The 26,460-nt window shown below is 44.6% G+C and overlaps 1 protein-coding gene across 7 annotated transcripts in view; it reads left to right on the top strand.

Moving 5' to 3' along the window:
- nrg2a (neuregulin 2a) overlaps positions 1 to 24,976 on the top strand; it is a 73,706-nt gene extending 48,730 nt beyond the window's left edge. For 2 of the 7 annotated variants that reach the window (XM_028982423.1, XM_028982422.1), the window contains exons 4-11: positions 7,987 to 8,107; positions 12,830 to 12,918; positions 18,680 to 18,782; positions 19,094 to 19,229; positions 19,314 to 19,441; positions 19,565 to 19,642; positions 19,809 to 20,009; positions 20,794 to 24,976. In XM_028982423.1, the coding sequence (XP_028838256.1) occupies positions 7,987 to 8,107; positions 12,830 to 12,918; positions 18,680 to 18,782; positions 19,094 to 19,229; positions 19,314 to 19,441; positions 19,565 to 19,642; positions 19,809 to 20,009; positions 20,794 to 21,439 (1,502 nt within the window). In that variant the 3' untranslated portion in view covers positions 21,440 to 24,976. Of the gene's footprint in view, positions 1 to 7,986; positions 8,108 to 12,829; positions 12,919 to 13,270; positions 13,330 to 16,400; positions 16,425 to 18,679; positions 18,783 to 19,093; positions 19,230 to 19,313; positions 19,442 to 19,564; positions 19,643 to 19,808; positions 20,010 to 20,793 lie in introns of all 7 variants that reach the window. The other 5 variants (XM_028982424.1, XM_028982419.1, XM_028982425.1 and 2 more) reach the window with 5 other exon arrangements.
- Positions 24,977 to 26,460: the final 1,484 nt, after the last annotated feature.

Raw genomic sequence — 26,460 nt, 5'->3', positions numbered from 1 at the left:
ATCTGCTGGGAATGTCTGGAATCGGGATGGACCCTGATGGATCGGCGTATCCGTTCCCAGCGCTGCTGCTGTCGATTTGCGAGGATGCCAGGGTCCCGAGGACGCAAGGTCCCGAACGCAGACTCCAGACTCCCAGACCCTGCTGCTCTCCAGGTGGCAAGGGCCTCCTTCTGCCCACCCTGCTGCTTCTCGTTGTCGGCCTGGGCGCCTGTATGCTCCTGCTCCATTGGGTGTTGGCACAGGGCACCATCGGGGACAGGGACCCAGGCCAGCTGGACCACAGAGGCGGTGAGGAGCAGGCCACGTCCAGGCCGCGCACCGTCAGCACACCCAAGCCTTTGCTGGAGAGTTCCACTCTGGGCCTGGGCATCTCATCTCTGGCAACTTCCAGCGCTGCCTTTTCTTCCAGTTCTGCCCCGCCCGTGCTTGGTAAGTGCTCCTCACTTGTTTACACTTGCGCCCTATTGTGCAATCGCATGCAACCGCTCCTTTGATTTCCCTGTTCGTTGTCTCTAAAATGATTGTGGCGGACAAGACCAGGCATATCAGCTATGCAGGAGGAGAAGGCCAACGGAGGAGGGAAAAATAAAGACAAGTTAATGAAAGGGGAAGGAATGGGACTCAAGGTTCTCTTGGCTCCGGCTCTTTTTTTTTTTTTTTTTCATTGTTGCTCTCTCGCTGTCTTCCTCTCCCTCTGAAGTCCTCAGCTGCTTTTAGTTCGCTCTGGTGGACACTGAAAGGGGCTTTTAGAACATTATCATTGCTAATATTCTGTTTACGCGATCCTTGGATTTCTTGGAAAAGACTGTGTTCTGCGGCTGGCCCTGTGCCGGAGCTGTGATTGAGGATCCTTCCGTCAATGATGTGTCGGTGCCTTATTAGCCTGCTTTGAACCCTGCGAGTTATTGGAGAGCTGTGTACACACAAACACGAAGTGTGGAAGGTTTTGGATGTTGCGCTCTGATGTCTGTTTATTTGTGGAGATTCATTGCAGCCCTCCCTGACCCTGGTCCCCGTTCATCTGTTTACAGCACCAGACTACAAGGCGTAGCAAAAAAAATGCATTTCTTCATTGTCCATCTTCACTAGCTCTTTTTTTTATCAAGCGCGGCCAGACGGGAAACCGAGATCCCTCCAAATCACCGAAAAACTTGCGAGGACCCCCGTGTCAAAAAAGCGGGATGTTTCGCATCATGGAAACCGCAGACAAAATCACAAAGAATGCATGCAACGCGTTGTGACCCCTAGCAGAGTGATAAGAGATCCCTGCCACAGCTGTAAGAGGAGAAATCTTCCCCGTTCCCTGCAGACGGGGCAGGCCAAGGGGGATGCCGACACTGGCTGGGTTTTGCTAGGATATTTACGTCCGCGCCACCGCTAGCCCACTCCCGTTTCATCTGTCAGCGGAGTCTCCTTTCCGACCTCCTTTTGTCCCGGCCGTTGTCGTCTCCAGACGTTTTACACGCATGAGATGGGGAGACGCGTGGGGAGGGGCCGGGTGCTCGATTCCGACTCATCGCTATGGTGTCTGGTTCGAAAGCTGGACGTAAGTGCCCCCATCCATTCCCCGCTGTATTAGGGATGTCTTGCACAGCAGTGCATCACTCGAAATACCCGGAGTAAAAGCTGGCAATTGTGCGGCAGCTTTTAAAGGAAGATTGAAGATGTGATGGTTGCATGCCAGCCCTGCTCAGCAATCCCCCCTTCCCCCCACAAAAAAAAAAGGAAAAGAAAACACACAGACCATCAGGGACCTTCTCCTTTCATTTTTACGACCTTCCTAGAACCCTTTGGAGAATGTAGTTAGATGGACATGTTTATGAAGGGTTCCAGATGGCCCTTGTTTCTCCCCTCCCATTCTTGCTTCTCAGTTCTTGGGCCATGAAGGATTAATCAAACTCGGAGTCTAGGCTTGCAGGACAAATCTGGGGGATGAAAAGGTGAAAGTGACTCAGCTTTGGGGTTTGCTCAGTCGAGCTACTTTATCCTGGGTCTGGAAGTCTATTACTCCACAAAGACCTCACATGGAAAATAACTTTTGGGGGTTGAGGCAATGGCCATCGCATTAGCTTGACATTGCTGGGGAATCTACTTTGCCTTTACAAACTTAATCAGTTAGACCCATGGCGTGTCTGAAAGCTTGAACTTTTGTTTTTGGGCTTCCATGTAGAACAATGTGTACACTGTGTGCCATATGGAGCAGGGCATGAATCTCAACAGGCTGGTGTTGTTACCCACAGCACAACTTGCAGGATGGTCGATGACCTGAAATGATTATCACAACATTTGACCCCAATTTTCACCTGACAAAATATCTGCCGGCTATGTTTGCTCAATTGACTTTGTACATCCTGTAATAAGTGATGTGAAATCAGCGCAATGTGTCTTTGTTAGGTGTGTGGCTGATGTTCTTGGTGTTATAGGTAGTGCATGTGTAGTGTTCACTTATGTAACTATAATATTGACTTCAGGAGTTAAGAATATAAAACTGATCCTGATCCCTTAAAGGTCCCTTATTCTGAAAACAGTTTTTTATTTAAATGCTAATGAGGAGGAGAGAGGTGGCATATAAAAGTTCACTTTCACCAACCACAATGTTTGGTTTTCAAGCCATGATGGGTGCTGGAGCCTCTTTTTTAGGGGACTGGTGGGAAATTCTCTGGGCGGAAAAGCATGAGAAAGGGGAAGTAAACTTTCCCCTTATGATGAAATTTCAGATCTGACTGTATTAATTTGTATTACTTATGTCCGTACTTGTACTAATTTTAAATAATCTCCCAAAGTGAAATTTTCATAATAGGGGACTATTACCCAGCCACTTTTTAATTGTCTCTTAGTATTTTCCACCAAAAAGATAGGGATGTTTTTTATAAAATACATTTAAAATGGCAGGACGATTCAGGATGATTTAAGTTCCCTTCATGTCAATATGTCCTACATTTCCATACAAAGATAGATAATCAGCACTTTCTTGAAAACTATGACATTTGTGAACATTGAATAGAGCATAGTAAAAATATCAAAATCAGCATTAAAAATATCAAAATCAGTTTCTTTTAGTGCACCATATTATATCACCTCTACATGGTCAAAAACTCAAAAAAATTTTTTTATGTATTTGCATTTCAGTTTGTGCTGAAAACCCATAATTATAGTTATATGCAAGTGAACTAATAAAAACGCTACTGTATGTGCAGGTAAATTAAACGTTTATTTTGTTGCTGTTGATGCTGTGAAGTGCAAATGGTCTGGGTTGTGGTTAGACCAGCCCAACTACTTCATGCACTGCGGTGTTTCCTGTAAAACCTTCTGGGCTGTTTTAGTTCTGTCCAGTTCATGCTGGATCTCATCCTCTGCACAGATGGGGATCGGCGCTTGCTTTCCTTCATGCGTCACTCATGACTCCGTCTTTTATTAAATCTGTTATAGCTCTGTCCTCTGATGAGATGTTCTTTTAAATATGCCAGCTCTATGGTTCGTCTGCACATGTGGTGTACACACGCACCAAAGCAGTTTTACTGGACCCACCCGCAGACACCTTTAGGTCCAGCAGGAACAACATCCTTTAAAAGGTTAATTTACAGTACCAAACGTCCAACCAAATGTGCAGGCACTCTGTGGTGTGGAGAAGAATCCTTGTTGTAGCCGGCGAAATAATCTTAGTGTGGGACTAGAAAACAAGCAGGCCTGACAGGTTCCTAGCCTAAAGGGTCAGCTGTGCAAGTTTACTGCAAGACTGAAATAAGTCTGAAAACCCTGATATAACCCTGAGGAATAAACTAACACTTTAGCTGCAGGGTGTGATGAGAGTGGAAAACGAGTTTAAGCTGCGATGCAGAATGTGGGAAATGCGACCTGTGGTAACAGGCCTGCAGAAACCTTCAGACAACCTTCGCCTAGCCCACTTGGAACTCTCTGGAAGCGAAGTGCCAGGCTCCAGGTTACGGTGAGCACCACTTCATTTACATGCCGGGTCCAAATACCCCCTCCTGCTGCTTCTCCTTCTCACCAAATCGGCTGACTCAGGACTTTTTTGGCATTTTTAAGGTACAGCGCTTGGGGAGAAATCACAGAATACTTGATGAAGACAGTCCAGCTATCTGCATGTACACACACACACACACACACACACGCCATTGTTATTTTTTCAGCATTCTCCTCATGTGTTTACCCTCTATCAATTTTTATGCACACTCATATGTGCATATAACATCTGTGGCAAAACCCTATTTTGAGGCACTTTGGGGGATCAAGTCTAATCCTCCTCCAAGGAACACGGATTCCACAGATGAGTCCGCTTTTCAGTGAAAACCGTTTGTGATTGTCAAAGGGAAACCAAATGTTCCATTAGAGACCGCCAGCGGTGAGAGAATGGCCACATCAAGAGCGCAGGAGACTGAAGAGCAGTTATGTGCCCTGGACTGGAGCAGATATGGCATCTCCGGCATAGTCATAGTCGTAAACATGACAGTGATGGGCGCCGTTAACGGAGGAAGTGTCCGGACACCATGACCACGGCCTCGTCTCCACAGGCATGAGCAACGCCATGAGATGCTGACTTCGGGTGATTTACACTCCCCATGCTTGAATAGGACCTGGCAGGGTCCAAGAATTCCTGAAGAGGATGCTGTGAATCTGCCGCGATCAAGACAACGGGTGGTATTTTGAAGAAACTCGTACTCAAATTGCATCCATTGCGTTACACTTGCAAGGCATCATTTTTATGTAAGTGTATTTAATAATTTTTTTTTGTTAGGCAGTTCAGTTCACCCACAGCAAGTGCATTTTTTTGTATTCATAGCATTTGTGAAATCACAAAGAAAATATAGGCCAGATACTCTAGAAATCCTCTAAGCATATTTTTGAGTGTGATAATAAAAAAAAAACACCCAGCTCTCTCTGAATGTTAAAAAGAGGATATATGGTACATGTGTTGCACATGTAGCTGACATTATGAATGAGGGGGATCATAGCTCACAGCTCAATGAGATTTCCTCCCGGGAGACACCCCCCACCCGCACCCGCCCCTCCAACTGTTGTCTTGATAATTCGTCTCCCTCGCACGTTCGCACCGAGGCTGTGTGCTGTGGTTAACCCACGTCATTAGTACTCCTCTCTGGTAAACAAGTGCCGAGGCCTGTTCAGACGCTCTCTCCTGGTGCAGGGGCATGGGTGGCGGTGGCTGGGAGCACCCAGGGGAGAGCGTGCGCCTCCCAGCAACCAGCTGGAGCACGGCCAACCCTCACGGCTGCTTCTGCTCCGCGTACGTTGTGCAACTTGCCGCGTGTCATGTTGCTGCTGTATTTAATGTAGTTCTTTGGAACAAACCCTTTTTTTTTCATTCGGGTGGAAGTGATAATTAGGCACATGGAGGAAAAAAAGGTGTAAAAAAAAAAAAACATTCACTTGGGTGTTGGTAAGTACACGTCATGCTGCAGAGCGAATCCAAACAGTGTGTATATAATAAGAAAATGGGATCACCAAATATAAGTTTACACAATCCTGGAAAAAATGGATTCTAATACCCAAAGACACACAAGTAGACTAGACGTGTATAATTCACGTTTATAAAATAGCAAAACAAAAAAGCCTTTATTTGCATTTATGACCTCTGGAGAGAACCTTTTCTTGAACCTCTTGGTTTTCCAGATGTGGACGTGCTGCAGTTATCCCAGCAGGAACCGATGGTCTATTTGTCCACATAGAGAAGTGGACAGGCCGCATATAGCATCGTCGAGCAGAAGAAGTGATGAATGAGTGAGTTGGAGAGGTGAAGCCAGAAGAATGGGAAGGGTGATATATTTTATTTCTCAGCTCTGCAGCGGAGACGGTCCCTGTGAAATTCCTGACTGGTGTTTCTGTGCCAATGCCGCTCTATTAATTTTCAAAGCGTCGGACAAATTCAGAGGAAACGCGAACTAAGCAGTCCCGATCTTATGTAATGTCAACATGTCGCCAGTGTTGTGCTTTATAACCTCTGACGTGCCATTGTTGGGGGGATCTAGGAGTCACGGCCGGGTTAACCAGGGCCCTTTGGGCACGTGCCCAGGGGTTTCGTGTCCTCAGGGGACACCAGGCAAACACTTCCCCCACCCCCAGGCATCTTCTGAGAACAAACTGTCCTCTGATGGGAGAGCAGCACACACCCATGGTAAAGGATTACAGAAACTTTCTTAACCTGGTAACGTTCTAACTAACTTCAGGTAAAAGCACTTTCACTGGCCACCCTTTTTACTCACCCCGTGGCATGTCAACAGGCACAGTTTATTCAATGAGAGGTTTATAACCCTAATGATGTGTTGCGGTTTGATGACAAATGCTGATTAGGGCTTCCCTGCCGCATGAATCTACCATTGGCTCTGGCTCCTACAGCCCACTTGCTCTGCATAAGTCCCTGAATTCATTAATGTATGTTAATCTCATTATCAATGGGTGAATCCAAGTGGAATTGGATGGAGTAGAACTTCCTGATCTGAGATGAGATGAAGTAAGATAAGAAGCTAGCCAGGATGTCTTTAGGAGGAAATTTTATTGGGACACTAGTGATTTCAAGTCACGAATATGACCTGTGAGATAATGAGGTGTGGGTGGACAGGAGTTTGATTTCTACACTATATATTCTAACACACAAACAAATCGTGGGGACATCACAAGGAAATGGGAGGGCTGGTGCATGGAATCCTCTGTTTGTTGTTAAAGCCTCATGTGGAAGGTCACGGTGAATTGGACTACAAACTATGCAGATGTGAAGAAAACAGCCTCCGATAGGAATCTGTAACTTCTGATTCAATGTCTTGTTGTGATGCATTTCAGCTCCTGCAATAAATTGTCATGTGGAGTCAACTCTGACTCAGATTCCAGAAATAATGGTGCCGTGTTACGAGTGTGCAGCTTCAGCCTTGTCCCTAGTGCTTGATTCTGCCGGGACACAAGAGGCCCTTCATGCAGTTTATCTTAGCATATGTGAACGTCTCAAGATGGCATCAGTGCAGATACACTGCAAGATTTTCCCACTAAGAGCCTCTCATTGTTCTAGGACTGGCTGGATACGTTAGTGCTCTGTGTGTACATGACTGAAGAGTGACATAAACTGTTCTCATCCACTGTGACAAAGCAGCTATGAATGTTATCGTCTGATCATGGTGTGCTCTGTGTACTGACGCTCTCATCACTCATCATCATCTCATCATATTTACCAAAAACATGTGGTTTATATTGTTTTCTAAATGCTGTATTGCTTTTTTGATCTCTCTCTCTCTTATATAGAGTACAGGTCAAAAGTTTGGACACACCTTCTCATTCAATGTGTCTTTATTTTCATGACCGTTGGTAGATTCTCACTGAAGGCATCAAAAGGCATGAATGAACACATGTGGAGTTATGTACTTAATAACTGAAAACATGTTTTATATTCTAGTTTCTTTGCTCTGATTACTACTTTGCACACTCTTGCCATTCTCTCGATGAGCTTCAAGAGGTCGTCACCTGAAATGCTTTTCCAACAGTCTTGAAGGAGTTCCCAGAGGTGTTTAGCACTTGTTGCCCCTTTGCCTTCACTCTGCAGTCCAGCTCACCCCACGTTCTGTTAAGTACATAACTCCACATGTGTTCATTCATAGTTTTGATGCCTTCAGTGAGAATCTACCAACGTAAATGGTTAGGAAGATAAAGAAAAAGGTGTGTCCACACTTTTGGCCTGGACTGTATATATATGTCAACAAATGACAAATTATTAGAATAATTAACCAATTAACAAACCATCAAAATGATGCCCATACATGTAGAAACTGTAGAATGTGATTTTAGTGTCTTCTGATATGATGTAATTATAGCGACAGGAAAAACAGAACTGTTATTGTACCAAAGGTTTCAACAACTGTCCTTACCAACTGTCCTTCCGAGTCCTCATTTTCAGTCCTAGGTGATATTGCCCAGATCTGACAAGAACGAAAATGACTTTTTTTATTTCTGTTCCCATCTCTTTAGTAACCACCACATTGTCTCCGGGCTCAGGTCATGCAAGAAGATGCAACGACACAGAGAAAGCCTACTGCGTGAACGGCGGTGACTGTTACTTCATACATGGTATAAATCAGCTCTCGTGCAAGTGAGTATCCTTCCTCTTCCTCTGGCACGATTCCTCCCACGAATTGATGTCTTTTATGTGCGGTGCTCCTTCATGCCGGTTTTGCTCGCGATGAAACTCTGTGTTAGACCCTTGTGCTCATTTCCAAGCCGCAATGTTGACACTCCAACTGACACCAGAGTTCACCTTCACGACCTCAGCACAGAGTACATCAAGTACTTTTTATTTTTATTTAATTAACCACAGCTATCAAGCTTCTTTAGGCAACTTATGAAAAAGAAGGCATCCAAGTTGGGATTATGTTGTTGTTCTGATTATTTTCAGCTTTGCCAGGTTCTGCGAAATACATTCATCTCTACTAAACCCTAAACACTCCTGCTAAAGAATCCTGTTTTTTTTTTTTGGTTTTTGTTTTGCACGGTTTTCATGGATAATTTCAAAGGTTCAGTTTACCCGTGTTTTACTCCATGATATTTTGAAATGATGAGCGTTATTATTTTTTTAATTGAATGATGAGGATGATAGGTATCATGCCTCCTTCGCTCTTTTCCCCTCCGGCCATCTCTCCTCAGTGTAAGTTGATTAACGGGTACGGATGTCGCATGATTGCGCTGCTACGGTAATGACGGGACCTGTCTTTGCTCCCCACTGATGGGCCATGCTTGGCGCATTAAAAATGGCTCTAAAATGCCATGTCACACTGGTTTAGCCGTGGAACAAATATTTACGCTAGCCTGAGGCCGCCCACAAGGTAAATAGGGTCGTTGCTTACATTTGAGTTTCGCCGAAGAACGGAGCAGGTTTACACAGACGCTTTTAAATCAAGGATGCTGAGGACATTTTGTTTTGAGGAGAAAAAACATTTTCCTCTTGATTATAGAAACAATCCATTACCAACCGTGAGATCAAGTAGCTACCCAGAGCGGGACAGCAAGCCGAAGATCTCGAAGATGCTCTGTTTGGCTGGGAGATTTGAGTGGGTATTTGTGTGTGTGCGCGTGTCATTGTTTGTATACATCTGTGTGTGTGTGTGTGTGTGTGTGTGGTGCGCATGAACAGGTGCATAAGTGTGTTTATATGCATCGGTTCTCACCAGCTCACGTCTTTTATAACATTTCACAACATTTTCCTCCTCAGATGTCGACAGGGCCTGCCGACGTCCTCGGACCAGCTGCAATTTAATCTGTGTGTGTGTGTGTGTGTGTGTGTGTGTGTGTTTGCACATGTACTGGATTACCTGTGCGTGGAACAGCGCTCGGCCGAGCAGCAAGTGAGCAGCGAATACATGGCTGCAACATCCATTCAATACGCGCCGTACAAATTGAAGGGGGCAATAACTCAATTGCTACAGCTAATTCACTCACGAGGCCGGCACGGGTCCAGCAAAGGCACATAATGCAGTCAGGGCCTGCAGGGAATTGTTGCCCCAAAGCCATCTCATTCAATATAGGCCAGTCCTCCATGGATATTACTCACCGGCCGAACAAGTCCGGCCGACAGCTGCCCGCTTATTTATGTCCGGCTCCCTCAATCGGAAACATAAAGTTCCTCGGCGAGCCGGAGCGGTCACACGAGGAGGTCCGAGCGCCCCAGGGCCGGTACAGGTGTGCATGTTGTGCAGGGCGTGGCGGCCGGCGGGTGGGGTGACCTGTCACTGGCGCTGGGGCGCTTCCATGCGCCACGGATGCAGTGTAGCTGAGATCAGCTTTATTTTTATCGGCCGCTTTTTGAAATGCTTCACCGTTTGCTCCCCCCCCCCAAACATTTCCAGATGATTAAGAGTGGGGGGCTATATATAGCCAGTTTGTTATAAACATGGTCATTACGCCGTAGATTCATATCGCGGTGACAGATTGAGACCGGGCCCGCTTCTGATGTTGGATTGGCTCGCTGGCCGTGTTCTCACATCGTTCTGCATCCAAAAATAAATAAAGAAATAAAGTTCTGCACATAAACGGCGGATTTACTCCACTTCTACTCCACCCAATATTTTTGGCCGCTCGTCCTGTGGGTGTGTCCTTGTTAAATGATGAAATATTATTAGGAAAAAGCCGCGGACAGGTCGTAATGCTTGAGATTCAGGGAACCCTGTGGGAAGATAAAACTGTTAGAACCCATTTTGACAGGAAGTGTTGAGTTTCTGCTGCAGCATCCAGGACGGGGGGTGCACCAGTCGTCCGGTTCTCATCACTGTTAGCGTCGCCACACGTACCATGTTGCTGCTGAGTTATTGTTCTCAGGACATTTTCTTTTTTTTGCTCGTGGTAGGGAGGCATTTTGCAAATTACATTTATCATTACAATGACCTCTGCTTGGGTAAACGAGCGAGAGAAAGAGAGAGAGGGAGAGAGAGAGAGCGAGCGTCCACTGATTTGAGCACTCAGAACCGAGTACTCAAGATTAACTCACTCGGGTAACAATACATTCATGGTCTACTTTTTATAATGAATAAGATGGCTCTGAACAAGTGTAAAAATCTAACATTCATGATCTAGACAAAAAGCACAATACTGGTAGGTGGTGCCCGATATGATATTTTGCGCTTATTCCAGTCGGTTTACGTTCAGGTAACTGGCGAGTTGTACTCTGTGTTGTTTTTTCAGCAATGAACATGTTGGAAGCTGTGACCGAATTTGCAGATTTTTGGACTACATCATATTTTGGAATTTTGGTTTTAGCCCATAGCGTCGGTTCAATATTCCATGCTTGTATTGTTGTATCCCTATAATAGGTGGGAGGAAAAATGTGATAGGATTGCAACATGTGTTGACATGGAATACCACCACAAGCCGTGCATAGCAAACAGGACTAACACAAGACCACGCAAGGCAGTATTCTTCTCAAGTTTCACATCATACAGAGACTGTAGGTTTTTTTTTGGTTTCACATGCAACATGCTGGTCACCACAAATCCAATAAATCTTTTTGTTCACAGAATTAAATTGAAACTGAGTTGTGTGTTACATTCCCTTTGGCCAATAGTGCATTTCCAACATGTTCATTTTATAAACCAATAATTGCGATAATATCATATTTTGGCCCATATATTTTACCCATCCCTAATCCCCTGATCTGTGATATATATATATATACTTTTTAATATTAATTGTGAAATAAGTGAGACTCAGAAATCTACCGGTAAAATGGTACATGTAGTATAAATACAGTTATAGAGATTCATTTGCTGTAACCATGACTTTAACTTTGTTCTGTTGTGGTTTGTGAACTTTTTTCTAACTTCTTTTTCATTATAATCCAGTTTGAAAAATGATCAGCTTTGGCAGTGTCGCCAGTAAAGCTTGTCAAGTTGAATTGCTTGGGCCTGAGGCATGGTAGTGCAGATTTCAGGGCCTATTGTCTCTATTGTTTCTGTGACCTTTGACTTCAGTGTTTCTTGCTCCGAGTGTGTCTGCAATAGAGACAGCATTTTGGCTAATCCTACCCCCCCCCCCATGGTGCTTTTCACTCACCATTTCTAATTTCCTCCGAGATTAGCTCTACAAGCTTGCAGTTTCATGGAACATGTTCTTGTTGTGTCCTGGATTCTGTTAGGAATTCTCATTGAACCTGCCAAATCATTCAATGCAAATCAAAACATGCCTGACAATGCACTTTTCCAATATGATATATTGTTACTATAATTTCATGATTCACCCCCATTCTTTTCAGCTGAAGACAGTAAATGCCTGTGTCCCCTGAATAATGAGCTCTCTTCATGAACTGTGTTTATAAAGAGAACACCGTCTCAGCACTCCGAAGGAATGACAGGTTGCAGCACTGTGACAGCTTGTTTCGTTATAGTTTCCAATATACCCTGTGATGGCTGGATAGCTACACCGTGTGTGTGTGTGTGTGTGTGTGTGTGTGTGTGTGTGTGTGTGTGTGTGAGTGTTCTCTCTGGTATTTTTCTCTGGTTGACATTAACAGGTCCTTCAGTCTGCTGCCAAGCACAGTGCCAGGCGGCGACATGGCCTTTGTGTGAGGGAAGGGAAGGTGGAATAAAAGCGCTCACAGGAAGCGAGTGTCTTGTTGGAGTGTGTGTGTGTGTGTGTGTGTGTGTGTGGGAGGGGGACTGTTGGAAGCTGAATAATTCAGCGCCAGCTCTGTGCAGGTTATAGTGCGTTATTAGGGCAGGATTAATCACAGTAAAATCTTCATCTTAATTACGGGTTTGTCACGTGACCCGTTGGTCACATGACTGATCTTCAACACTGTTTAATGCTATGCAGTATATGCTAATGAATCAAGACTGAAACAGTTAACAGATCTGTTTTTTTTTATCATTATTATTCCATTAGCAGCAATTTAGTCACTCTCTTTCAGAAACCGTCTGATCCATAATAAGGTTACAGAGAAGTGTGAAGTGGTCAGTGCAGAATGGGAAGATATTTCTTCATAATGACTAATAATATGAGATGAGCTCTGATGCATTGAGCAGTAGAACATGAACAAACTCCTGTTAACTAAAGGAAGAGCAAGAGTGATAACAGAAGTTGTTTTGTCGCTGTTTTTATGTATTTATTGCTTATTTTATTTTATTTTTTGGCCATTGTGATTATGTCGCTGAATTAATTGTGGGTTTCCCATGCTTCACTGAGTGTGTAAATGAGACTGTTGTTTCACTCACTGTTCTTTTCCTGCATTGGACGTCATCGATCTGTTCAGGCCGAGGAAGTGTGCGTGCGTGTGTGTGTAAGTGTATGTGCTTTGGTCATCCTGTACCCTTCTCCTTCCCTCCCCCAGATGTCCGAACGGATACTTTGGCCAGCGGTGCTTGGAGAGAGAGCCCCTGCGGTCGTACATGCCCCCACCCTATAATCCCAATGATAAAAGTATGTTCACATGAAGCCAGCAGCTGCACACAGAGTGCCGGTAGTCTCTGGGTTCCCACTGCTGCCTGTCCTCCAGCCAGCCACCCCCCTGCCTCTTTGCTGTTGGCCTTGCCCCGGCACAGTGGTGTCCCCAGAAGGCTCGCCCTGCTTCTTCTGGCCATGGTGCTGCTGTTTGTTCTAATTTCGTGTTTTTCTCTTTTCTCTCTCTTTTTTTCTGCTTTCCTCCTCCTCTCCCTTTCTCTGGCTTACCTTTTCTATCTTTTTTTTTCTCCTCCTCTGACTGTCCCTGTCTCTCTTCCTCTCCGGCTCCCTCCCTACCCCTCCTTTCTGTGGTTTTGTTTCTCTTCATCAGGTGTCCAAATGAATTTACTGGTGATCGCTGTCAAAACTACGTTATGGCCGGTTTCTACAGTATGTCCAATTCTTCCTCTGTCTGTCTGTCTGTTTGTCGGCCTATGTCAGTGTTGCATGCTGGGTATTGTGATGTCCATTGGGCTATTTGTGTTTTATTAGCTGAGCGTGCTTTGGCTCATGAGTGAGTTTACTGCATGCGCTCAATGCTAAAACCATCAAGTTGTGCTTTTTCTGTGTTTCATCTTGGGACACTGCAATTAATATATATATATATATATATATTAAAATGCATGCAATAACAAGAGTTAATATAATTATGAAATTATGATACATACAAACATGGTTTTGTTTTGTTGATTTTTTTTTTTTGATCTAACTGAACCTAACAAAAATAATCTAATGTGAATATAGATAATTTTGAATAAATGTTTGCATGCCTTGGTTGTATTATGTATACATTACCATTCAAAAGTGTAGGGTTGGGTTTGTTTTTGTAAATAAAATGAGTTGAAACTATTGCAAAAGTATTCAAACTGAATAATGCAGTCTGAATTTGACCTGTTTAAATTGCTTATTTAATTGGTGCAACAGTTTTCAGAGGGACTAAAATAATTGCAATATGTTTTTCTAATAATCACTGAAGTTTTTTAAGTGACAGACCCGCATTAATGAACACGGCCTCCATTGGAACCCAAGACTAATTGTTACTGATGAATCAAATTCAATTTAGTTCAAAGAACTTTATTTGTCCCAGAGGGACAATTTAAAAGACGCAGTGGAGCAGCTCACACATATAACAGTTGTTACATTATACACAAAATATGACACACAATAGCAATTTTCTGAGTAAATTATAAAGTTCAGACATTTCCCGCAACCAGTCATTTACGACATGAACAATTTTTTCTACGGTAAAATGGTGTAATTACAAAGTTTCTAAATGTCTTCCCAATGAAGTAAAAGAACATTCTAAAAAAGGAGTGAAATTTAAAAAGATTACAATCAGTCTCACTCAAGATGATTGACTAGAACAATTTTCTTATTGCTAAGAGCATGTCACCAAGAAGTCTGTCTCCTCAGAAGCCTGAAACTAAGATCTCCTTACACACCATTCTCCCACTTTCAACAGCTAAAATGCAGCTATAATGCAGATCCTTAATCAAATATGTGCCATTCATCATTAAGGAGGGGACTCCCTGCCATCTTGCCACCTTCACAACCGCAGCATGGTGTCGGATGACTCGGTACACGTTGACCCAGCACTTGCCCCAGCGCCGGCATCACGGCCAAACACATCCGACACGTTGATTAGGGGGAGGCAAAGGCACGACTCCAGCTCGACAGCTCATGCCCCACAGCTATACGTCCCAGCGCTGCTCAGAATCGCGCCTTTGTGCTCGGATCAGCGTTGCTATGCAGACAGTGTTAACACATATTTATTTGTGAAAGGGCAGCAGGCGAACCCCGAGGAGGCACCTTTTGGGGAACCTTCTCATAGCCCTGAACGCGACTGAGCGTAGCTTACCTCCGCAAATAAACCCAGTCAATGAAGGAGCAATTTATAAAAGGGCAACACGGATGGGCACATTAAAAAAAGTCAAAGTTGACACAAAGCCCGTTGCCTAGCCATGCAATGTCATGTCGAGCAATTTATCTTACCTGCTTCCTGTTGTCAAGATGACTTCGTGTTATTGCATGTCCCAGATTGACACAAGGATTGCTAGAACAATACGTGCACATTTCCTCGTCTTAAATTGTGAGGTTGCTCAATTTGGGATTGTTTTCTCTTTTTTAGGGGGGAGTCGTGCTTTTTTCTCAAACCTTCAGCAATATAAAGGATATATGAATATAAAATATATGCATCTAAATTATATTGAATGTGAGCACTGTAAATACATATTTTTTTATGTTCAAACTGTGATCCAGCCTTTGGTATCCACTTCTAAATAAATAGTAAATAAATAAATAATTAAATGAATAATGCCAATAAAATGTAAAATACTGCATAATGATAATGACAACATTTAACTTTCAGTCCAGTTATGAATGACAAGGGGAAAAAAATGACTTTAAGACTCTTTTAAACAGAAAGTCACATTGCTGCCCCCTCCACCCATTTCCACAACACATTAACGATAAAAAAGTAAGTCAACTGGGCGATATTATCCGTATAATGATCATAGTCAACCTATGACAAACAATAGAATTTGGCAACATTTCAGTGCTAAACCAGATTCAGCTCCTTAAACTTTTTTTTCCCTGACAAATGACACATGTGCAAGAGCAGTGGTACAATGACAGAAATTTGGCTGTGGATGTTGCCCAATTAGAGTCCTTTTCATGGCAGAGAGAGTGAAGTCCTCCGTCCCCAGACACTTTTTGTGCTGTAATATATATGGTGGTTAAATTTGATACCGATATGCTGAATATTGTACCGACATCTGCACAGCCTTCTGCTTGGCCGCTGGAAGCCCGTTACTATGACAACAGCATGGCTGCGCTGCAGCTCATGTTCCACGTGTGAGACTGAAGTTCCTCTGAAGTGCTTGGTTGGAGGGGGGCCTGTTGTCTGTTTTTTACATCCCGCTTGCAGCGGAAACGTTCGCTTTTGTCCAAGCGCAAATGCAGAATAGTTGCAGCACATTGAGGGTCACATTACCCCACACGGTGGCTGTCACACCCATGCTTAAAACCCACATCAGCTTTTATAAATGACTTCCAAACTGAAGGAATCCATACACCTGCACAGTGATTATAGGAAATCAAATGTTATCAAATGGAAGGATTCATGATCCTTTAAATGAAATAATTTGACCTTTTAGTAAAAATTTTATTTTACCTTTTTAAAATGAAAATGTAAATAAAACCCAGTAACACTTCCACTAGGCATGAAAGATGTAATTTTGGGTGTTTTGTGTCACGATTGATGCTCACTTACTGCATGCTGTGAACCCAGTCTTGTCCTCTGTGTATGCAACCTACTCACCTGTCTCAAGTCCCAAGTCCAAGTTCTCCCGTTCACATGATGCTCATATGTGGTTTTGGTGTATGTTGGAATATTCTCTTTTCTAAACCCTTTTTTTGTCTTCCCCCCTCTCTCTCTTTCTCTCTACTGTCTGCAATAGCAGAGTCTCTTAGGCTGGAATTTATGGGTATGGACCAAACCTTCATTCTGACTGCAAGATTAAGTAGAGCTGTGTAGATCGCCTTTCGTTTGTCATGCTCCCATCTCCTCCCTTCCCCCTGAGGTGGACTCTAAAGCAAATGAACTAATGGATTAACTAATCAATCTGTCAGTCGGCCCTTACCCACCGGAGCAGGTCGTCTTTCCCGTGTCAGCATGTGAACCCTTTATCTGCAGAACCCATCCCGCGGTCGGGGGTTGACAGAGTGTGTGTGTGTGTGTGTGTGTGCTGCAACCCACTGGGGTGCCTGACTGTACCGAGACACGTTTGCTCATCAGCAGCAGAATTAATTGGCCCCCGCCACGAATCGGGAGTTGACTCGGCAGCATCGCGATCGCGCCCTCTGGGGCCCGGCCAGGATAGGAGGGGTGTGTGTGTGTGTGTGTGCGTGTGAGCCCTCTTTTGCGCGTTTTTATTCCAGGGCGGCTATTTACGACCGGCACGTCGCTGTTTATGCAGACTGGAGTGGCGGAGCGCAATTACCCCGCACACCTGGACGTACGCACGCATGTCCTCCCACGTGCTCGCCTTCGCCTCCCCGGCACACTCGCGTTGTGCAACGTTGTTGACTTTTAAAAGCCCGGCTGTCAGGAGCACAATGGAGGAAAGGTCCCCGCGCTGATTTGCGGCCACACATGTCGCCGGCTTTGATGTTGCCACCAAAAACACGACGGCACGCACGAATGGGGCTGAATGCGGCCGCTTTTCCACGGATGGGTTCTGCAGATGAGACGCCCTGCTCTCCAGTCTCTAATCAATGGCCCTGAGAGTGTTCTACCCCACCCCGTACCTTCCTCTCCTCTTCTTCTCTGTCATTCGTTCCTCTGTGTCCATCTTCCGCGTCCCTAACATCATCCCTGATCGCGTCCAACCCCATCCTTCCGTCCTCCATCCCATCCTTCGCCTTTTACGCTCTGTGCCATCCCCTCCATTTCCAATCTCTGCATAATCTGCCATGACGCCATTTTACCCCTCTCTGCTCTTTTCTGTACATTGTGTTTGCAGATGTCCTGGTTGCTGCTGATAGTAGCATGTGATGTGTCAGATGTGCTTGAGACCATTTAATTATGTGTCTGTTAATTAAACCATCATGATAACAGGCCCCACCTCCCCCTGGACATCACCTGGGATGTTTACTTGATGGTGTAGCTTTTAATCACATTTGGAACCAACTCTTAAACAGCGCATGAAAGTGCATCTTCCTGAACTCACACATAACCTGTAATGAGGGTGATCAGTGACCTTTCAGGCGGATGTTCAGGTGGATGAAAAGTGGGCATAATATCCAATGATTAACTTCCCTGTCGCCTTGAAATCAGTTATCTTCTTAATTAAGCATGCATATGCCACATGTAAAATCTGTACAGCTCTGTGCCTTCAGACCAAAGCTACTAACAGGCAGATCTGATGACATAATGCTCCTTGTTCTGACGTAAGTAGACTAGCAAAACTCAGGAGTGTAAGTGGAGACCTATAAACTGGTCGCCTTTAGCATGTGGCCTGATCCTGCATTTACAGTTTTTCCAGTATCAAGTATTTCAAGTTTCAAGTTCAAGAGAGATTACTCATAAACTCAGTCATTTTTCAAACTTATACCCAATTAAAAATGCTTTGTTTGCTCTTTAAACCAGTCATTTAGAGGTCAGGTCCCTTGATCCCTGAATAACGTGCATTCTGTAGCACTTGGGAAAAATATATACAGCATGGCCAGCACACTCTGTTTATTCAGGCTGTGGATTTGAAGGATATACATTTTTCTGACGACTGCAGCCATTGGTGTCATTTAACTGCAGACACAACCTCAAATTAAGAGCGTTGTAACCAAATCCTCCCGATATGAAGAGAATTGGAGGGTAAAATGAGTGTGTGGGGCAGCAGGGGGCAGCAGCTGGTAGTTTTCGGCGTCTTTGACCTTGCTTAACATACTTGTCTGTTGAGTGCTCAGCCTGCTTAGACTGTAGTCAGTCTTAGCTCATGCACTCGTAGCTAGGACAAGAAAGCAATATGGTCGGCCTTAGCCTGGAGGCACAGGGTTCACCAGTACAGACAGAGAATTACAATTGGGAGTTGGGTAGGTTCTCACATGTCACACAGCTGGACATGAAGGGTGGGTGGGTCAGTGTTGAAGGGAAGTGTTTGGAGCCCAAGCTGAGGAGAAAAGAAGGGTCAGAGCACCCTGGCCAGGAATTTACCTCACATTCTTCCCTGTCTGCTGTCTACAGAGGCAGAGGAACTGTATCAAAAGAGAGTCCTGACAATCACCGGTATCTGTGTGGCTCTGCTGGTGGTGGGCATTGTGTGTGTGGTCGCCTACTGCAAAACCAAGTAAGTCCTTAGTTCTGTTTCAATACAAAAATACTTCATTGACATCCATAGGACCCAAAGCCAAAGTATCTTGAGGTTAATGCATTAACAAATGATGCTGATTCAGAAAGGGCTTTTATTAGCAATGCGCCAACAGATATGTATGTATACACACCGGAATTCTTTAATCTCTTTTTGCTTTCTTTGGTATCGTCGCAAGAGCTGTGACTTCCATATGACCAGACTCTAGAGCGTTTCTGAGCATGTCATCGGCCGAGAGAAATGTCACCCTCTGTTTTTGTGCCTGTTAAATTGATGGTGCCTCACTGTAGTCTCTCCCTCAGGAAACAGAGGAAGAAGATGCACAACCACCTGAGGCAGAACATGTGCGTGGATCACCCCAACCGCAACCTTGCCAATGGACCCAATCACCCCGGTCCAGGCCCAGAGGAAATTCCTATGGTGGATGTGAGTTTTCCATCAGTCAACTCCTCGTTTATTTGGAGCAGGAATTCTGCCATCGAGAAATTAATCCTTCCATCTTCCCTTCAGTACATCTCAAAGAACATCCCGGCAACTGAGCAAATCATCCAGCAAGGAGAAGAAGTGTCTTTTCCCGGCAGTCGAGCGTCTTCCAGAACTCACAACTCCTCCACCCACGCCCACTCATCCACTCACAGGTACGTCCAGCAGCTCTCAGTCCTACCCTGCCGACTTGTCAAATCCTAAGGACCGCCTTCAACCGCTGTTCCTGACTGTCCCGTAACCGCCCGAACCCATCAAACGTCCTCATTTTCTTACAGATACCTGCCTTACATTACCACACACAACTGGTCCCAGAGACCTGCTTCCATTCACCATCCCCCATGGTTATGTATCAGGTAACCAGTCACCAGTTTCCATCTCACCGACTCTTCTTTCCTCCTTCAAGGTTATGGCTTTTCATCTGCCTTGGGCTTGATGGGTTGGCTTGATTTTTTTTTACATTTTGCATGGAAAATGTGAGACCTGTCCATCTGACCTCCATGCCTTCTTCCTCTTCTTCAGACAGGAGGAGCGGACGTGGAGCTTGGAGCGAACGGACAGCATGCTGTCGGAGTCGCCCTCGGGCATGATGTCGTCCTCCGTGGGGACCAGTAAATGCAGCAGTCCGGCGTGCATGGAGGCCCGGGCCCGGCGCGCCGCCCACTGCGGCCTGCAGTACGGCGACTCCTTCGACTCCCTGGGGGACTCGCCGCACAGCGACAGGTTCGAGCAGACCTGCTTGTTGAAGGATTTGATGGCGTGGGTGGAGAGGTCACCCTGTTAGGAGCGGTGACGTTAGCGCGCTGTGTTTGTTTTTGGCCAGAGGGACCTAGCCCACGTCCAGCTGTATTTACAATCCGGAATCGGCAAAACGTTGCACCCCCGCCGACGCGAGCTGCAGTTTGGAAAAAGAAAATTCATAAATAAATCAAAACAACAGGAAGCTTTATGCCGCCCGGGGTTCATTAAGTCAGCAAGAGCTGAACAACACATTGTCTCGCGGGTGAAGAAGGTCTCATGTGCCCGCCAGCTGATTGGGCCGCCGCTGCCCTCTGGCCTCGGGCTCCGCCTCTGCCACACCCAGGCCGGTTCCAGACCTGCTTCGCTGGGAGGCACGGGGCAAGGAGCATGGGATGTGCGACGTGCTTTCATCCGTCCAGGGGAAGATGAAGCGGGAAATTGGAGCGTAGCGCGATGTAAACCAACAGAAGGGGATTTGTAAGCGGTTAGTGCAGGCATCAATCTGGCCTTGTGCGGTATTAACGGCGTTCAGACGCCGCCCTCATTCATTACGGCCACGCTCACTTACAGTAATTTCTCCTTTGCCGTTGAGCCCTTCAGACCTGCTACGTCCTAATGTGCATATTTTAATTCTCGCAGCGCCATGCGTCATAGGCTGATGGAAGCCAACATGCATCCATCAGCAGATGAACGGCACGGGCGCATCAGTCCTACTAACCGGTTTCCTGCATTAACCTCAACACAATCCTCTCTGCTCCCTGCACAGGTACGTGTCCGCCCTGACCACGCCGGCGCGCCTCTCGCCCGTGGGCTTCCATTATTCACTGCCCCCGCAGGTGCCTACCTTCCAGATCACATCGCCTAATGCCAGCCACGCCATGTCCCTTCCACCTGCGGCCCGCGCCCCCTACCCACCAGAGGACGACCAGCCACTGCTGCGCCGCTACCAGGTGCCCCTGCACGACGCCCAGCGCCAGGAGACGTACCGCCAGCAGCGGCGCACCTACCTGAACGACAGCACAGGCAGCCTGCCCTCCAGCCCCTACCGGCTAGCCGAGGATGACGAGTACGAGACCACGCAGGAGTACCTCTCCTCCCTGGAGCAACCAAAGAGAAGCGCGTCGGGCGGAGGGAGGCGCTGGCGGAGGTCCAGACTGAACGGCCATGTCGCGCCGCGCGGCTACGAGGCGCCACGGGACTTCGGCTCACGGAGCTGCCTGACGGACAGCGAGTCGGAGGAGGAGGAGGGCGAGAGCACGCCCTTCCTCAGTATGCAGAACATGAACATCGAGCCCGCCACCATCTACAGACCGGCCGACAGTCGGACTTCTCAGTCGTCGGGGCGCACTCGCGGGAACGCACAGAACAGACAGACGCACCCGCGGCCCAAAGCGGACACTGCGCCCCACTAGAGGGAGCAGGAGAAGAACGGAAAAGACCTACGGAGAGAAGAAAAAAACAAAAAAAAAACCTAAAAAAACTAAAATCAATATACTATAGACCTGCACCTATAAGAAATATTTTTATTTTATATAACTGACAGATATTCTAAACAAATGAAATATTTATTTTCATTTTAGCAAAAGTTGTCTACTAGTTAACAGCAAAGACTTTTTTTATAGGGAAAACTCTATTTATATGTACATTTTGATTTACAGCATAAAAAGATGTGCCAATTTTTTCACAATTTAAAAAGAAAAAAAAATAGAGTAATATTGTGGTGCCTTTTGCTGTATGCCGATGCCAGAGGGCCAGTGGAGTTTTTTGTAGCCTTTCTTATATGGACGCCTCATTTTTTTATACACGTTTACTCTTTGGTTTCCTCTTTTTGGCCTTTTTCCTTTCCAGGTTGTGTTCTTTTGGGAGCAAAACCCCATCTGAACTGTGACATTGCCCCTCTCATCATGCAATATAAACCACTTTAACATAAGATGTATGTTTACATGAATATAATTTGCAGAAATATTTTATATTATTATTATTATTATTTCTGTTACTATTTTATTTCACGTTTTCCTACAGGAATTTTGACAAATGCAAATAGGGGCCCGTTGCAAATAGGAAGAGAAGGCTGCATGTGTGTTTGTGTTTGTCTGAAAGTCTAAAAGCTCATGCTCATCGCTTCACTGCTGCAATACCGTTGCGGCCTCGGAGAGTGTGGGTTTCAGGACAGTGCTGCTGCTCATAAGGTGTCTTTTGCATGTGGACGACCAGCCACAGCCTCCCTGCACCACCTCTCTCGCCCCCCCGAGGGAGTGGGATGAGGTTAGTCGGGTGGACAGGGGGACCAGGGAAGCCTTGGCTGTCAGGCTTGTGCCAAATAAGAAACAGTGAGATTGAAAATGAAATGCACCCACCACCTCACCCCCTTATTGCTGTCAACACCCTGTCCACATCACTATACTACCCTGTTTCTGTGGCTGCCGTAGTGAACCACACAGCGTCTCAGGTTATCCAACACGCTCTCTCTCTCTCTCTCTCTCTCTCTCTCTCTCTCTCTCCCTCGCGCACATATACATTAATACACGTCCTCCGACAAATGTACTCCAACGCATTCTCCAGACTCATCAAACCTTCTCCTCTCAGTACAGTACTAACCAGTCAGGACCGAACGGCTGCCAGACGTCAGAGGGTTCATACGATGACAAAATATGCAAACTTTATATTTAGCTCTGTGTGCTGACATTGGCTTCTAAATGAACAAAAGCATGTTGTCAAAACTTTCATTCCTGATGTGCATTTACGTTTCCATTTTATTTTATTATTATTATTATTATTTATTTATTCTTGTTTGGTGACACCAAATAACACAATGCAGCCCATAATCACAGCAAAAAATATTATTGTTGTTATTATTATTATATTGTATTTTTAATGTGCAATTATTTAGCCACAATTTAGTAATCTACAATCTGGACATACCATTGATTTGTCCCAAAATAAGATGAACTCTTCTCCAAGACTGTGCTCACTTTTAGACAAGGCAAAAATATACGATTTCAAACGTCTTTCATTGAACTCCAGGGGAGAGGAGGTAGATGTCAATGCCTTTTAATTAAAACTTAAATGTTACCGTTTAATAAAGAAAAACGTGACTTGTTTAGATGCAAACCAGCCACGCTGGAATTAGATCATCAGTAGCGTAACTTGATGTACAGTGAAGGCACAACGGCACAGAGGCATATTCTAGATTTGAGGACAGCTCTCTCTCGCTCTCTCTCTCATGGCTCATTTCCCTCTGTTACTTTTCCTTTCTTATTTGTACATTTGAACGATTCAAGAAAAAAAATGATGAGAAAAGGAGAGTGCTTCTCTAGTTAGTTTGAATGTTATCCCAGCCCACCTCAACTTGATCCCCAGCAAGAGTTCTGATGGTTCCTTCCATTGTCTTTATAATGTTTCTATTTGGATTTTCTCCTCGCTTGAAACGTTTGAACAGCTCTCCTCTGCATGTCCTTGTGGTCAAGGTTAGATGGGTGCATGGAAAAAATCAGCAGACCCTTTTTCCCGTCAGTGAAAGTGTGTTTCATTTAACATTCAGCAATAAAAAATATCCTCCCCCATATCCATTCTTGGAATTTGCTAGAAAAGATTCAACTGCGAGATTGTTATAGATTGTAAAATAAAATGAAAAATGAACTCACCTGTTCATATGAGAAAATAAATCTTTATTCGTAACATTTTTTACTAGAAGATGGTCATATCTGTGAGAAGGCTGCTCTGTGTATTATGAAGCGTCCATCTGGAACACCTACCTGGAGTCTGCAGAATTGCACTCCAATGGACTGACCTTTGCCCTTTCCTTTTGACCTGGCCACTGTGAAAGGGTCAAGTCTGAAGATGTTGGACAGAGAGAGAGAGAGAGGGGGGGAGGGGGTGATCAATCACCATGGTTACCATGAGGATATATGCCAATCTGGCTCCAATCAAACCAGCAGCCTACACAAGTGAGTACTGCAGGTCTGTTGGAGAGGCTCATTGAGCCACATTCCTGTCTCGTTCACGTGACATTCATTAGTTTGGGGAGTTCCCTATGAAAGGTGTGTGAATGCATGCATGTTTGCATGTGTGCGTGTTCAGAGATGTGTTTACCTTTTGGTAAGGGGAGTACGACATGAAGGACCCAAATGAATATTATGCACATGCTGAAACTGTGAAGATAAAAAACACACACAGGCGCCATTTGGTGTCTATTACACTGTATATTAATAATGGTGAGTGGTTAACGTGTGTGTGAGTGGGAGGGAATGGAGGGCGAAATAAAAGTGCACGTGGAAGATGCATCTGTGAGTATTAGAAGAGATGTTTCTAGAGTCCGCATGAGGGAGACATTCATTTCGGTTTAACCCCCAGCTGCACACACTGGAGCCTTGCCGTCAAAGCAGCAGCGAGAGCGTTCCAAGATATGCATCTGTGTTCCATCATCTCCGACACATCTCCTTCCCCTCGATGGCCATGATCAACTGTCGCTGTTTTTATGTGTTTTTCTTCTTTCTGGTTGATGCTGACATGCTAAAACCTGAAACATGTGTTTCCCTAGATTTCGGTTCAGCTGCCAACCCAACTTGAACGAATGAGTCTATGACAGCTCTTCTACTAAACATAGATGGAGTGCATGCAACAACCTGCATGGAGTGTAGTAGTCAATCACCTCAGGGGAGGTTTTATTTGTCTTTTATTTTTTCTTTCTCTTAGCGTATCTTTTTCTTTTTTTTAAACCTAGCCATGGAAATTACAATGAATTCTTACTGATCCATAGGGTGAAACTTAGTAATTTTCAAAGTGGGATGTGCTCTGTCCAAATATGGTTTCGAGTTATGTATGCAACCTGTCATTGTCCAGAGGCAAATACCTGACACGAGACGGCAAGAAACACTTTTATGGATGTTTCCATCTCCGAAACTTGTTTTCCATTTTTAAGAATAATGCATTAAAAGACTTCATACAGATTTCAGAGTCACAGGGACTGTGTAATTCTTCTTCACGTTCACAAAGTCATTTACAAAAGTAAGAAATAAAAGGGCCACCAGCCTCATTTCATAAACCCGAACAGCCATCATTTACTCCTGGGTTACTCACGTTACTCTGATTCAGCAAACACATGCCGGTCCTGAAGTCTTCATTTATTCTGAGCTCTAAGGCCCTGTGCTTATCAAATGTATACATTGGGAAATAAAAGTCAATTGCCTTGGGCAGCAAAATAAAAATCTGTTTATCTAAGGCAAATGTACCAGAGTCCTACCTCCCTAATTCCACAGACTGCTGTTTGCTGTCCGTGACGGAAAACTAAAGGTTTAACATCCCAACAGTTGGGTCTGAGGTGTTTTCTGAGGTCATTAGACTTTTAGTACAGCATAAAACCTCAAAACTTTAAATAAGTATGAATTAGTTAGCATGTTTTTCAATTTACACATTTGGATTTTTCACATTCTTTCTCCGACAAATTTATGTGATATTTATGTGAAAAGAATGAGTCAGTAGAGAGGTTCAAGTCTTAAAATAAACTGAAATAAATGCAAGTACCCAACTGCCTTGCTCATTAGATCAAGATTTTGATGGAAAGAAAACTACTCAACTTCCCAACCAGTGTGTGCATGTGCCATACATCCATCAAAATAGTAACATATTAAATATCTCTGATATATTTTAGATATATAAAAAAACATCAATATGAACCTCTTTCTATATGAGTATTTGTAAAAATGCATGTTTCTACCATTAAAAAACATTTTTATGGTAGAAGGTAGGAAGAATCCATTTCTGATGGGAGATTTTTGGCCTGAACAGCCTCAAGTATATTTAGACCGTGAATCATCTACCCCTACCCCTACTGTGAAGCAAAGTACAGCCAGTTTTGTATAAAAAATACACTATTGAGCCCAGCTATACACTTAAACATTTAAAACATATGTTTAAACATTGTGAGACACTGTGTCAAGAATGTAGGGGTTTTGTAACGCCTTATTAATGGAGTTTGTAAAGCTTTGACCGCTGTAATATGAACAGCATGTCCCTGATGTGCTTTTATGTATTCTTAGTCTTTCCCCCTCCCCATCTGGTTTAGTGAAAGAAATGGAAATTGCCTAAATGTCAATTTTAGAGATACTGTGGAGCTTTCCAGTGTGAGGCCCGGGTAGCCCTGGCCCACCAAGTGGCACCAGATCACTAGGTGACGGTCTTAACGGACCACAGGTGTGCTCTGTTTGTTTAATCAGGAATGTTAATTATGGCGCCAATTTTTCCTCAGTCCTCTGTGGGCTTTGACCCCTGTATGCTACATGTATACCCCCTACACTTTGTTGTGCGCTGTGGTAAAATGAGAGTCCCATTGCTGTTAATCAGTTCCTACAGTATTTTGCGATGTAGTGATCACAACACTTCACAATATTTTGACCATTTGACCATGTGTGGTTTCAACTGATGTACTCTGAAT

This window comes from Denticeps clupeoides, chromosome 6 (genome assembly GCF_900700375.1).
Source record: "Denticeps clupeoides chromosome 6, fDenClu1.1, whole genome shotgun sequence".
Classification (NCBI taxonomy): Eukaryota; Metazoa; Chordata; class Actinopteri; order Clupeiformes; family Denticipitidae; genus Denticeps; species Denticeps clupeoides.
The sequence above is the reverse complement of the archived record's forward strand: the minus strand, read 5'-3'. Positions and strand labels throughout refer to the sequence as shown.